Here is a 14,045-nt window from a genome sequence, read left to right as displayed (position 1 = left end):
ATGCCTTGCCTATACTAGGTCAGCATTCTAACCATTTAAGTTGTATATTAAAAGAAATAATAGACAAAGTAATTGTAGTACCAAGAACTTTGGAAAGTCAAAGTCTAATAATTAATACAGAAGTTCTGCATGTGGAGAAGTTCTGCAATTAGTTTTAGCAAATAACGTAGCTTCTCATATTCTTATATTCCAGCTCTTCTCTTTTTGTATGTTTTCTTGAAGGCTATACTCTAAATGAAGACTGCAGGTTTTATTTGTCAAGCTGGAAGTCCAGGCACCATATTGGTGCTTGTGTCTTTTTTTTTATCAATATTGGGTGCCTTCTACCTGCATATTGTAAGGATTTTTTTTCTCTCTTTGTAGAACCCATTTTATGGGTTCAAAAGCTGGATGACCTCTAAAGCGGTTAATGAAGTGCTCCATCCTGCGTAGTCACTTTATTTCCATAACAATTCTAATTCTAGGAATAAAAGAATTATCTCCATCACCTCTGAATTTGAAACGTCTGTATAAAGAGACTCTGGAAGTTGAGCCTATCTTGATAATTATTTCTCCTGGTGCTGATCCTTCTCAAGAGTTGCAAGAACTTGCAAGTGTTGAAAGAAATACTGAATGCTACCATCAGGTCAGTCTTAGATAAGCATAATGATTAAAACCCCCAATGTTTAAAACTTTACAGTAGTAATATCTCTTTTACCTTCATTTTTAAGGAAGTTAGTATGTAAAAACATGGTTTTGTGTCTATGTGTTTGTTATTCCCACCTATCTTGCCACTAACTTCTGATTCCATTGGCAAAATGGGGTGGAGAAGAGAGATGCAATTAGTGATGCCTCTCAGAAGCAGATTCCACATGAGAGGCATTCCTCCAACTTGGAGAAGGGGAAAATGAGAAGATAGACGGAAGAGAAAAAAAGAGACTGAGAATTGTTATACATGCTGAAGCATTATCTTTTTTTAGTGTGGAATAATCAAAATATGAACAAAACCCACTGAAAACTAGACTTCATAATTTCTTCTGCTTATAGAACTTGCATATATCTTTCTTCAACAGAAAACATAAATCAGATGTTCAGTGTTTGTGAATACGTTGGTATTTTGTGAAATTCTGTAAAATATTTTGAGAAATTTTACAAGTAAATGTTAACCAAATAATAGATGATGTGAGTTCCTGAACAGAACTTTTATATCGCAAGTCTTTTTTGAAAAGTGTTTAAGATTGACCATGTGGGAAAGCCCTCATGTTTCAGGTACAGGCATACAACACTGAAATTATTTGCTCAGCCAATATAACAGTTGTTTATTGTCATGTTTTACAACTTTTTCCCTGTTTTGCATTCAACACAGAACTGGTTGAAAATAATTCCCCTTGAGTAGACTTTAATCAGGAATTGTACTGTTAAGAAATCACTTTATATTTTCTGTGTCTGTTTCAGAATTGGATCTATGCAGAGGTGATGAAAACAATGTTTATTTTTTTAAGAAGAAATTTACTGTAACTGTTAAATTCATAGAATAACCAAGGTTGGAATGAACTTCTGGAGACCATCTACTTTAACTCCCTGCTCAGAGGCGGGAGGTCCCCCCTCTAAGGATGGACATCCCAAAATATCTCTGGGCAGCTTGTTCCACTATGCGATCGCTCTTACAGCAGAATGTTTCTCCTAATATCAAATCAGTATTTCCTGTGTTCCAACTTCTGTCTATTGACTCATGTCCTATCACCATGTGCCTCTGAAAGAGTCTGGATCTATCTTCTCTGCATCCTTCAGTCAGGTAATTGTAGACAGCAAGAAAGTCTCCTGATTGAGTGGCTAAACAAACACTGCTCAGTGTGCCCTGACCATGATAGTGGTCTACTCTAGAGTCACTTCAGTATGACCACGTCTGTCTTGCATTGGGGAGCCCAAAACTGGACACAGTATTCCAGATGTGGTCTCACAAGTTCCAAAGAGAGGGTAAGGATCACTTCCCTGTACTTGCTGATTGCTTTTGCTAATACAGCCCATTATGGGATTGGCCTTTGTTGCAAGGGCCCATTATTGACTCATATTTAACTTGTTGTCCGTTAGGGCCTCCTTTTCTCCAAAGCTGCTTCCTAGGCAGACCCCAGCCTGCCTGTTATATGGAGTAATTCCATCCTGGGTCTAGGACTTTGCATTTGCCTTGCTGAACTTCATGAACTGCCATCCTGTTTCTCCAGGCTGTTCAAGCCCATCTGAGTAGCAACCCTGCCTTCCAGCATACTGGTTGCTTGCCCTCACCCCACACTCTTTGCTGTTATCCATTAGCTTGCTGAGAGTGCACCCAGTCACATAACCCAGGTCACTGATGAAGACATTAAACAGTATTTGTCACAGTACTGATCTCTGAGGGATACCACTACTAACTGGCTGCCAGCTGGACTCTACACTACTGCCCATCCTGTGAGCCCAGGAGTCCGGCCATTGTTCTTCCTGTCTTATTTTTCACTTTTCCAGCCCATATTTCTCCAATCTGGTGATAAGGAGGTTATGGGAGACTCTGTCAAAAGCCTTACTAAAGTCAAGGTATACAACATTCACTGGCACCCCCTTGTCCGCAGCAGCAGTCACCTCATCATAGAAAGCAATGAGGTCAATCAGGCATGAGTTGTCATTAGTAAATCTATATTGGCTGCTCCTTATCACCTCTGTGTTCTTCATGTGTTTAGAAATGCCTTCTAAGAGGACTTGCTCCATAACCTTCCCAGGGACTGAGTGGAGGCTGACCAGCCTGTAATTACCTAGATCTTTATCCTCTTTGCCCTTCTTGAAGATAAATGTATCATTTTCTTTTTTCATCGGCAGACACCCCAAATCAACATAACCTTTTGAAGATGAGAGCAAGGAGTGACATTAACTGTCCCCTTAGCACTCTTGAATGCATCCCATCTCGTCCTGTGGAGTTTTTTATTTCTAAGTGTGTTGAGTGATTCCTAAATCTCTCTGTCCCTACTGTGGGTATTGCTTCGCTCCTGCTTGTGGGTTTGTGAGACCTGGGAGGCCTGAAAACAAGTCTCAGCAATGAAACCTCAGGCTAAAAAGTCACTGAGTACCTCAAACTTTTTCATGTGTCGTGTCACTATGTGCCCTGCCCCACTGAGCAATGGGCTCACAACTCTCCTTGGCTTTCCTTGGCTGTCAGGAACCTCACAGAACTCAAGAAATGCAAAGTCCTGCCCCTGGGAAGGAAGAAACTCTTGCAATGATACAGGCAATGGATTGACTGGCTGAGGAGGACCTCTGCTGAAAAGGACTGGAGAGTTTTTGTAGATGACAAGCTGTAGATAAGTCAGCACTGTGCCCTGCCAGCAGAGAAGTCTTTGTGATGATCTAGTAACAGCCTTTCAATACCTACAAGAAGGTCACTGAGAAAATGGACCCAGACTCTTTGCAATCAGGCATGGTGGAAAGGAGCAGTGGGCATAAATGGTAATGAGATAGGTTACGACTGGATATGGAGAAAATTTTTCACCATGAAAACAGTCAACAGATTTCCCAGTGCAGTCTCCATCCTTGAGGTTCCCAAGAGTCCACTGGAGAAAGCCCTCAGCTCCTTGTCTGATCTTTCATAGCTGGCCCTACTTTGAGCAAGAGATTCAACTAGAGACCTTCCAGGACCCATTCCAACTTAAATTATTCTATGATACAATTGGTTTCCTAATATTCCTAATACTCAGTACCAATACACTTTATGCCTTTCTGTAAAACGTTATTTCCTTCTGTCATTTGAAATATTCAGGGTAGGGGAGTTATCTAGCTGATCACTGGTTAGCATAGAAATGGAAAATGTCAAGTTTAATGTTATTTTTAAACAGTCCTTGAAATTGTTCCTTTCCTGGAATGTGCACTGATATAATATATTTTTCCCATCAAATTGTAAAGATTTAGATCCTGCTGCCAGCTTATCTAGCTGTGAACGTTTCTGAGTGCGTGTTTCTTACTCTGCCACATGGCTTTTTGTGTTTATCTCTAAACATCCTTTACATGTTAGACTTCTAAAATGTAACACGGTATGGTATTTGATTAAGGAGTGGTACTTAAAGCTAAGCCATCCAAAAGTTGTCTTATTAATGAGAATATTTTGTTATTATTTTTTCCTGCACTTTCTCATGCAATTTGAATAGAACATAGAACAGATTTTTCTTCTCTGTTGAATCATTTCTCATATGGGATAAAGAACAGACCACTAAATTTGTGTGGTGTGCTATCATATTGTCTGGTGACTTTCAGTTATCTTCTTTCGGCTATTTTAAATTATTTCAAGATATTATACTAAGTTTTATTTTAGGCAGAGGATATCCCTGTATCATCATATAAAGCTAAGGCCCCAATTTTCTTTGATTCAGGACGCTTTTAGGATAAAAAGGCAGGATGGATTTCCTCTTAAAGGATATTTGATCAAGTCATAATAATCAAATTAGTTCTGTTTTGCTATAGCAGTAATTCTAAGACTTTTCAGATTGGCTAACACCATTTTCTTTTCAACCTGTTGTTTCAGGGTTTTTTGTTATGTACAGCTTCCAATTAGGTTCTAGGGGAGAACTAAGGTGAATGTACTCTACGGGTAGTCTAACATAAATTCTTCTAGTAATTGTGCCACAGAACAAGCCTGTCTATTTTCAGTTTTTACTAATTTATCTGAAAATTCAGTTTTTGCCCTTTGTATTTCCATTTGAAGATCCAAATTTATTTTAGCAGCAATATGGTACTACAAAAAATGAAGATAAGACTGTTTGTTAAGCTATTCATATTTCCCAGTTGGAAAGAGAGCAGCCTTAGTTTTTCACTCATCTCAATATGAAATTGAGTGTTTCTCTTCAGAGGAAGTACTCCTAACTTACAGTCAAAAGAAAACTCGTTCTCATTTATCTCGGGTTTATTGTATCAGCAGTTCTGCAGTAATACAGTTCAGTCACTGATGTTTAAATTACTTTTTGAGTTATAAAATACCATCACTGTCACCAAGTGATGTATGTTTTTTCCATAAAAAGACTAGGTAATGTGGTTTCATAAGAAACTCTGGTTAGATAGGTTGCAAAGAGAAAACTACGTTTTCATTCATCTTTTCCCTACTTTAGTAGCCTATCACATTAGAGAAAATTCTGGTCATTGTTAGCACATCTTCTTTTTTACATATGCAATCTAACTTGGAAACACAATTTTGTATTTAGCTGTTAAATGAGGTATGATAAATTCCTGATACAACTGTGTCTTACATTTCAGATTGCAATGGGCCAAGGCCAAGCCGACCTGGCTATTCAGACTTTAAAAGAATGTGCACGCAATGGAGAATGGCTGTGTTTGAAGAACCTGCATCTTGTTACATCTTGGCTTCCTGTACTGGAAAAGGTGAGGGTAAAAAGAGAAGAATGTATTGGAAGCTAGAGCGTTTCAGGCATTTCCATGGTGATGTTTAAAATTCCAGCAATTTAAAAATAAACCTTGGCAGTTTTCTCAATCAAGAATAAGGTGAAATGCTTCAGATCTAAGTGGCTCTTTCCCTCCTTTCTTCATGCAAGCACTTTAGTTTTCAGACAATGTAGAGTATTTCTGCCACAATGAGTGAACAAATGATCCTGTTAGGACTTCTGGTACTTTATGAGATACTGCCCATGTCTGCTGAGCTCTGAATCTATATATGGTTTGGTTTTTTTCTCCATCCAGTTCTAGGACTTTCTTTTTATTACTTCTTTTATGTTAAGTGTAGCTTGTGTCTGAGTCACCAAGAGGTTTTTTACTAGTTTAAAATTAAAATTTCTAATGTTTTATAGAAACACAGTCTTAACTTATGGCATGTAAAATGCCTAACTTGCTAACTAGATTAAAGTGACTTTACATGTATATTGCTGTGAAATCCACAAAACAAAATAACTCAAAAAAAGAAAGGTGGCGGATTCCTATCCACGGTTACTACAATCTTAATTTTCCAGTTTCTAATGATTGTCCATAAAGTGTACTCCATGCACATGAGCTTGGAGTCTATCTTCTGTCTGTCTAGCAATGACCATGTGGCATGCATGTGCCTTTTTCACGTTTGTATAATCCATATTGAAAAAAAAGGGAAAGGCAAAGCAAGATTACACTGATATGTGCCATCAAGTTTGAATATGGTAGTGAATAGTAAGGAAGTGTCTGTAAGCCTCTTAGTAATTATGAAATTTCAGATCTTGTAAGTATTTAAATACAGATATGCATCAGAAGTTTCCTATTCTTTCCACAAAACATAATACTGAAGGTGTTAAACTTCCTGCTGAACTTAATGTAGACTGAGATTTGCCCATATTTGACTAAGCACATCCCCTTGTCTGTTTTGCATACTATTAGCAAGTGTGAGGCTATGTAATTGGCATGTTTGAACATCCTCTTGGGAGAGACCTGCCTATTTATAGGTTAGTTCCATCTAGGTACTTAAATTTAGTTCTCACAGTCTTTTCATTTGAGCAGATGAAATATGTGTTCTGACACACTGGTCAATGTGAACTTTTATCAATATGAAGATTATAGCTTCACAGCTTACAACTGACTGCCCTTAGCTGTCTTCTAGCCAAACATGATATATCAGAGGACACATGCTGCAGATGATTGCACTTGAACCAGCATGTAAATTCCCTTGTTTTCTTCTGTTATATCTCCTGATTCCAAGGCTGTGGATCATTTTTTATATCTTAGTTTGTCTCTCGTGACATCCTGATAGACATGCTGATAAAATAAATATGGACTGGGTGAACTGCGGAGCTCAAAGGGCTGATGTCAGCAACAAAAATTCCAGCTGGAGGCCAGTCATCAGTGGTGTCCTCCAGGGGTTGATACTGTGGCCAACATTGTTTAACAACTTAATTAATGATGTGAATAATGGGATGGAGTGCATTCTCAGCAAGTACAGATAATAAAAAACTGCGAGGAATAATTGTTACGATGGATGGGTGTGCTTTCATTCAGAGGGACCTTGATAGGCTGGAGAAGTAAACAGACAGGAACCTTATGAAATTCAGCAAAGGGAAATGCTAAGTTCTTCCCCTGGGGAGGAATAACCCAGGCACCCCTCCTCAGCAGGGCAGGGGAGAGAAAATATAACAAAGGGCTCATGGGTTGAGATAAGGACAGAGAGAGATCACTCATCAATTACTGTCAGGGGCAAAAAAGACTCAACTCAAGAGAATTGATTTATTGCCAATCAAATCAGAGTAGGATAATGAGAAATAAAACCAAATCTTAAAACACCTTCCCCCCAAACCTCCCTTCTTACCTGGGCTCAACTTCACTCCCAATTTCTCTCCCTCCTCCCCCGCAGCAGCACAGGGGGACGGGGAATGGGGGTTGTGGTCAGTTCATCACACGGTGTCTCTGCTGCTCCTTCCTCCTCATGGGGAGGACTCCTCACACTCTGCCCCTGCTCCAGCAGGGGCAAAAACACTTGAAGAAAAAGAAATTAATATAGCTATACAGTTGTTGAAAGTCATTGAGATCTGTTGATATGTAGCCCACATTCCAAGCCTTCATCTTTTGAGATGTAGCCTTCTGGTGGTTTTTTTACTTAAAAGAAGTAAAGAACTGATACATATTTTTATGTTCTGTGTTTAGCGTCTGGGAGGGAGATGCAAGTATTTTGACACAGCTAGGATGAACTTCAAATTTGAGAACAGCGAGCGTATAGAATGTGTGGAGACAGCACATCTTGAACTATAGTCTTTTGAATAACCTTACTTGTAAAAATAACTGAAGAATTTTTAGGCAAGTCTATCTTTCTAATTTAGGATATTATGATTTTGTAAATACAGTTCTGTATATCAAAAAAACAACCCAAAGCCCACTTCACTGTATAACATCTCTTTAATAGGAACTGAATACATTACAGCCTCAACGAAACTTTCGCCTTTGGCTTACTACTGAAGTTCATCCAAAATTTACTCCAATTTTGCTTCAATCAAGTCTGAAAATAACTTATGAAGTAAGTTCTGTTTGGGAAGCTTTTCTTACATATTTAAAATGAATGAACTCAGATGTAAGTAAACTATATGTTTAGATAGAATAATGTTTGGATAATGTGGACTATTTACATAACTAGTTTGGCCTTATATTTCAATTAGATGTAATCCAAAATATGCTATGAATTTACCTTGAAAGACTTTTAATGATTATTTGTGGTGTGTACGTGGAAATTTGTAGAAGCTGTGCTTTAAAGGCAAGTAAACTTCAGTAAAACTTCTTTCCAGATATTTTTTCCAGTTGAAAATCTGAACTGAAAGTAAATTTACTGGGGGGATGTATTTGTTCTGGTTTGTATTCCAAATTCTTTCATGCATTTAATCAGTGTTTCTTAAAAGTGACTACCTACACAGGTGCTGGAACGTGGATGAAAAACATTCCTCCTTCTTAACGAATGTCCTCATCTGAAGACCACAGAATCACCCTTTATCTTCTTTATTTTTCTTTCTGACCTCATAGCTTTGTATTCACTGGACCCTTTCAACAAAAAATGGCTCTCTTCCCATACAGCAGAACACACAGTTAAAGGCCTTGATTAAAAATTGAGAGCTTTACTTTCAAAATGGCTCAACCTAAGGAATAACTGGGACCATGCTCCTCCAACTTGTTAGAAAGTGCTCTAATTATTAATGCACTTATGCATTAATGTCTACTAATGAAATCATGGATAGGGATGCCACTAAGTCTTCCATTGGTTATGGAGTGTGGAGATTTTGCCTACAGCTAAACCAAGAAGCTCTGACCTTTTGTAGTCCAATAATGCTGACTTTAAGAAGCCAGAATTGTTAAACTTTTATATTGGCTGCAGGTATTTTTAAGCTTCTGGAGTACCTTCTTGCTGATATTGAGGTCTTCAGTGGAACAGAAACTACAGGACTGTGTAGGATTGTCACATTTCTTTTCAGCTACCTTCTTGAAGTTACTGATCTCTCTCTTTGGAATAATTGGAACTTCACACTGTTGCAATGTTCTAAATCCTTTTGTTACCTTTTCATTTATAGTAAACATTTTGTTACCACGAATGGGCAATGATAGCCAATGACTCAGCTAATAATATTTGATTATTTTGTGGTTGTGGTATGTCCCTTAACTGTTACCAATCAAGATGTAGATAGTTTAAAAGAAATTCATCAACTGACTACAACATTTTTCAATTATTTGCCACAAGTGTGCATATGTAACATATGCAACTATGGTAATCTTACGGAAACATTAACAAGCATTATTTTTCAAAAGAAAGAGCATTATTATAAATATGAAAATTTGATTTAAATCTCTTTAAAATTTACGTTTGCCTTCACACTTGCAAGTAATTTGAAAATGGCTGGGTATCTAATCAGTTGTTTTTACTTTTAAGCACTGTAATCTTTGTTATGATGTACACTTTAACTGCAGTTATTTCTACTGATTGTGGACATTCCCTGCCACTACATCAGAGAACTGGCATTTTATCATACATATATACTATATCTATATGCTAGCTACCAGAGTGTGGAGATGGCATAAGGCAAGTTGGCTCTGAACACAGAAATGATAATTGGTAGTTGAGCTTGTAAAATTCGAAGAAAGCGTCTTTTTATTGAAAAAATTGAATTTACTTTTAAGCTTACATATTTTGATACAGTACTGTTCTTTCACTAAGTTCTTTCAGTGTAGTTCAGTCCTCCTACCAGTAGCTATTTCCTTCAGTATGTTTAAGTTATTTTCAGTATAAGATCATTCTGTTGTTAGTCCATTTATTACAAGCAGGTTTTTTTCTTATTAAATTTTATTTCATTAAGTACTGTTTGTCATTTCATTAAGTTATAAATTGTAAGTTAGAATTTAAGAAAATAGTACATAAAAGTGTTGGGTTTTCTATCTAGAACTGTTTTTCCTTCCAATGTAGGCACCTCCAGGCCTCAAAAAGAATCTCTTGCGAACCTATGAATCTTGGACACCAGAGCAAATTAATAAAAAGGGGAATTTGTCTCGAGCGCATTCTCTCTTTTGTTTAGCATGGTTTCATGCTGTATGCCAAGAAAGAAGAAATTATATTCCTCAGGTAATAATATTTTTTCTACTTTTTAAAAAATTTACCCTATTTATTAGCTTTTATAGTTGGAAGTATTTTTTATCAGGTGTATGTTGGGTCATGTTCAGAGATGAGAAAAATGTGGATACTTCTAATGCCTGCCTTCCTTATTCTCTCTAAATTCATTGCAAAATAAGATCTTGGTAGCCTAAATTCCTGTCCCTCTGAAAATTGCTACTGCCTGCATGGGGTTATTTTGTAATTTGTGTATTGAATGATACTGATGAAGAAGTGAGGTTCCATGGAACCCATGGTTCTGTGAATTCTGTTTGTTAGGGATGGGAAAAAATATTTTTGAATCATACAGGATTGAATGGAAGATGTGAGAAAAGAGACACTTTGGTGGGAAGGAGGAGACGACATTGTCTACTCTTTCTGCACAAAAACTCTGTTCAAGGAGAAGGAAAAACAAGGGAATTTACTCATTTCTTCTGAGGCTTACAATGGTTTTAAGAGCCTGTGATGTGTTTTTTCCTTAGATAATTTTTTGTTTAAAGCAAACATTTCTTTCTGGCTGCAGATGCTTAAATTCAACAGAAACGCCACCCTCCCACCCCCCCTTGACCAACAAAGTGTTCTATGTCTTGTTTATTTTATTTAGACTGGGGGTGAAATTAACCTGTCATCTGAAAGATTCGATCTGGCAGAGCCTGGAATGTTTGAGAGGTTTTTTGCTAGTTTTGACTTTGTGATTTCTAAGGTTGTCTGCCTCTTGCAGTAATGGACTTTGAATATGGTGTTCAAGAAATAGAATAGGTGAAAATATTTAAAGTACTGATCTGACACATGAACTCTCATTTGGCTTTGTTCAAATTAATGTTCATTTACTGCCAGCTTTCCAAGTGGCACCAGATAGGATTACTGCTTTCTCCCTAATTGCACTGTAACTGTGTTTGTCTCGTGCAGGCTTAGCGATGGTTTTATATTTTGCTTAAGATTACCAGCTTCTAACATTGCTGGACTGCAATTAAACACAGCTATAAGCTCTTGTAATTTATAATGAATATACAGACCTGAGACTGTACCCACCTCACTGAATATGTGCATGTTATCTGACACATTTGCACGTTTCTCATCATGAGCTATATGCTCCTGTTCCAATGATATGATCCATATGCAAAGGTACAACCATAAGGATACAGCAACAGGAGATACCTTTGAGATCTGGATTTCCTGCATTCGGTATCATATATCAATATTTATTTATACTTATCCATTTACATTAAAAGGTTTTGGAAAGAATTACACATTACATTCTATGTGAAGAATAATGCCAGCAAGAACAGAAAGGAGGTACAAACTGAGAATGATTAAAATATGCATATGGTGGTCAGCATTTTTGCTGTAATAGTAGCAGTAATTACTTTTCTCATGATAATTTTTACTGTCAGTAGAGAAGTGATATGAATTAAGGAGTTAGATGATTAAGATATAATGTAGACTCTATTTAAAGAATCAGACCTATTTACTAAAATCCAAAGGAAACCGAAATGCAAAAAAGCCTTCAGAAATAAAATCATAATGCAGTGCATGATCTACTCACAGATGTGAGCAAGTTTTAGTTGAAGTAAATACTGTTAAAAAATAAAAGAATCTTAAGTTTGTGTTCCTAATATTCAATGGATTCTAGTTTGTATAAGTATGTAAAATTAAATGCACTGGTAGAGCTGATTTTTTTATACTGCCTCCACTGAATGTTTCCAAAGATGCACTTGAGAGGACATAGATTGTCTCTTTTTTCATTCACTATTAAGTATTATACAGTATTCACTAACCACATAATATTTGCATTTTACTTCATGATCATCACTGTATGACTAATTAAATTCTTTGGGTTTCTTTTAATGGTAGGGTTGGACCAAGTTTTATGAATTTTCTTTATCTGATCTCCGTGCTGGTTTTGACATTATCGATAGACTCTTTGAGGGTAAGTCACTTCTTAAGGAAAGATTTTTCACCTCTGTATCATAACCCTTCTGAATGTCTCTTATTTAAAATTTTCAGAATATTAATAACTTTCACGATGATTTTAATAAATTGGTTACTTTGCATGATTGTTTCATTTGCAATGAGGCCATTTCGTTTAAAGGCTGCTTTGAAGGTATTTGAATTTTGCATTTGAATCTTCATTGGAATATTTTCACAAATACAGACACATGACCAGGTAGACAGGTAACTGCTTCAGTATGGGAACTAGTCTGACCATGAATCAGCTGTGTGTAGGCTTATCAGACTTTTCTGGATGTAGATCCAGACTCTGAGGATATGTCTGTATTAGTAAACTAATAAGAGCTGGGCACAGGCTCAAAACTATTCCATGATCAGGTGTATTTTTCCCCATATTTGGCTTATGCAGTGACAAGACATGGTTTGTCAGGTAGCAGGACTGGGAGACTCTTTCCAATATGCAGCAGATAAGAGGTTACCTTATTTCAGGGCAAAAGAGAGTTCAGCTGTGTGGGTGCAAGCCACCTTGTGCCATCTGACCTTAGGTTCAAACCGGACCTGTGTCATTTTACCATTAGCAGAGATGTTACATGAAGAACTTTATCTTTCTACAACACTCAGATAAGAATGGAGATACTGCAGGGCTCATTACCAGTAAGCAAAGCTAGAAACACAGGGTGAATCATAATGCAATTTTTGGTTAGGTTGGGTAAAGCAATAATTTCTTTGTGCCAAGAACTATTCTGCTCAGCTTCTTGAGCCCAGAGAAATAAAAAGAAAATACAGCAATGCCTGGAAGATGAAGTCTTCTGTCTCCATTCCTTCTCAGTGTGAGCTCCCCCATATTTTGGATAAATGAATTGCATATGAATGAATTCTTCATATTGAAATTCACAGTTAAATAGAGTCCACTTCATTGTTCTGTTAAGTAGTTTAGTAATTTCTTAATATTAGTTAGGATGAAAAAGGTAATTTTTTCTAAAGTCTTTGAATTTTATATAATTTCAAAGTTAGGAACTGATAGAGATAATTTATGATCATTGACTTAAATAAGATTTATAGATAATTAGTGCTTCTGGAATTGGACCTTGGTTTTACAGATTTGAAACACAATGATGTAAAGAGACTGAATCATGAGCTATCAATGATAATCAGTAATCTAATCATTAACTATTGCTGTGAAGATAACTTTTCTTAGGAAGGAATGACTGAAGTATTTGGAAACAACAGTTACCACCAAAAAAACCACCTTTTAAAGTAATTGTTTCTTCCTTTTTTCAAGGGATTTTAAGAAGTACCTTTCTGATCAAGCTGTTACCTGCACATGAAAGCTATAGGGTACAAGTAGATCATTGTCCCATGTAGTTATTTTGGACAACTGTTGTAGAAGGGAGGGGAAATAAGTTATTTTGAACTTGTGGGATATAGCTAAGGCAGATTAATCAAATTGCAACATCAGTCATCACGACCAGGAAACTAATAGTACCATGCTTAGTTTTATGTGCTATGTTGTGTGATTTATGATTATTTACAAAGTACCTATCCTGGACCTCTTTGTGTTTGAAAGATGACATTTCTGGTAATGTTACCTGTCTCAAGCATGATCTGGTTTTGGTTCAATCAATCAGTTTATTTTATGAGATCAGGTGGGACTGTGATATAAGTGTATAAAATTTTGAACAAGGGAAGTTATTTTTATTTATGACAAAGGAGCACATAATTAAAATTTTAGTAGCATCATTTCTGAAATGCATATAACCAATTGGTTTACATGCAATAAAAAGCACTTAAAGACTTAAGTAATATTTTTAATACGTCATTTTGAAACACAGTAATTTTTTTTTTTTCAATGACAAATATTTACCAACTCATTGAAGTTTATGCAACTTTTATTATTTGGAAATCTATAGGAGAAACACAGAAATTAATTATTGGATGTGTTTGTATTTTTTTATTTCACTGAAGAACTGCAATGGCAAGAAGAAATGCTTGTAATGCAATGCTATCCATTGATAGA

At 36.5% G+C, this 14,045-nt stretch overlaps 1 protein-coding gene across 4 annotated transcripts in view; it reads left to right on the top strand.

The window, feature by feature from the left end:
- Nucleotides 1–14,045, top strand: part of DYNC2H1 (dynein cytoplasmic 2 heavy chain 1) — a 174,795-nt gene that overhangs the window by 99,483 nt on the left and 61,267 nt on the right. For all 4 annotated transcript variants that reach the window (XM_054849169.1, XM_054849177.1, XM_054849197.1 and 1 more), the window contains 5 exons: nucleotides 465–625; nucleotides 5,245–5,370; nucleotides 7,859–7,969; nucleotides 9,896–10,051; nucleotides 11,933–12,008. In XM_054849169.1, coding sequence (XP_054705144.1) covers nucleotides 465–625; nucleotides 5,245–5,370; nucleotides 7,859–7,969; nucleotides 9,896–10,051; nucleotides 11,933–12,008 — 630 coding nt within the window. The remainder of the gene's footprint in view (nucleotides 1–464; nucleotides 626–5,244; nucleotides 5,371–7,858; nucleotides 7,970–9,895; nucleotides 10,052–11,932; nucleotides 12,009–14,045) is intronic.

The sequence above is a fragment of the Grus americana genome, chromosome 1 (assembly GCF_028858705.1).
Source record: "Grus americana isolate bGruAme1 chromosome 1, bGruAme1.mat, whole genome shotgun sequence".
In the NCBI taxonomy this organism is placed as follows: Eukaryota; Metazoa; Chordata; class Aves; order Gruiformes; family Gruidae; genus Grus; species Grus americana.
The sequence above is the reverse complement of the archived record's forward strand: the minus strand, read 5'-3'. Positions and strand labels throughout refer to the sequence as shown.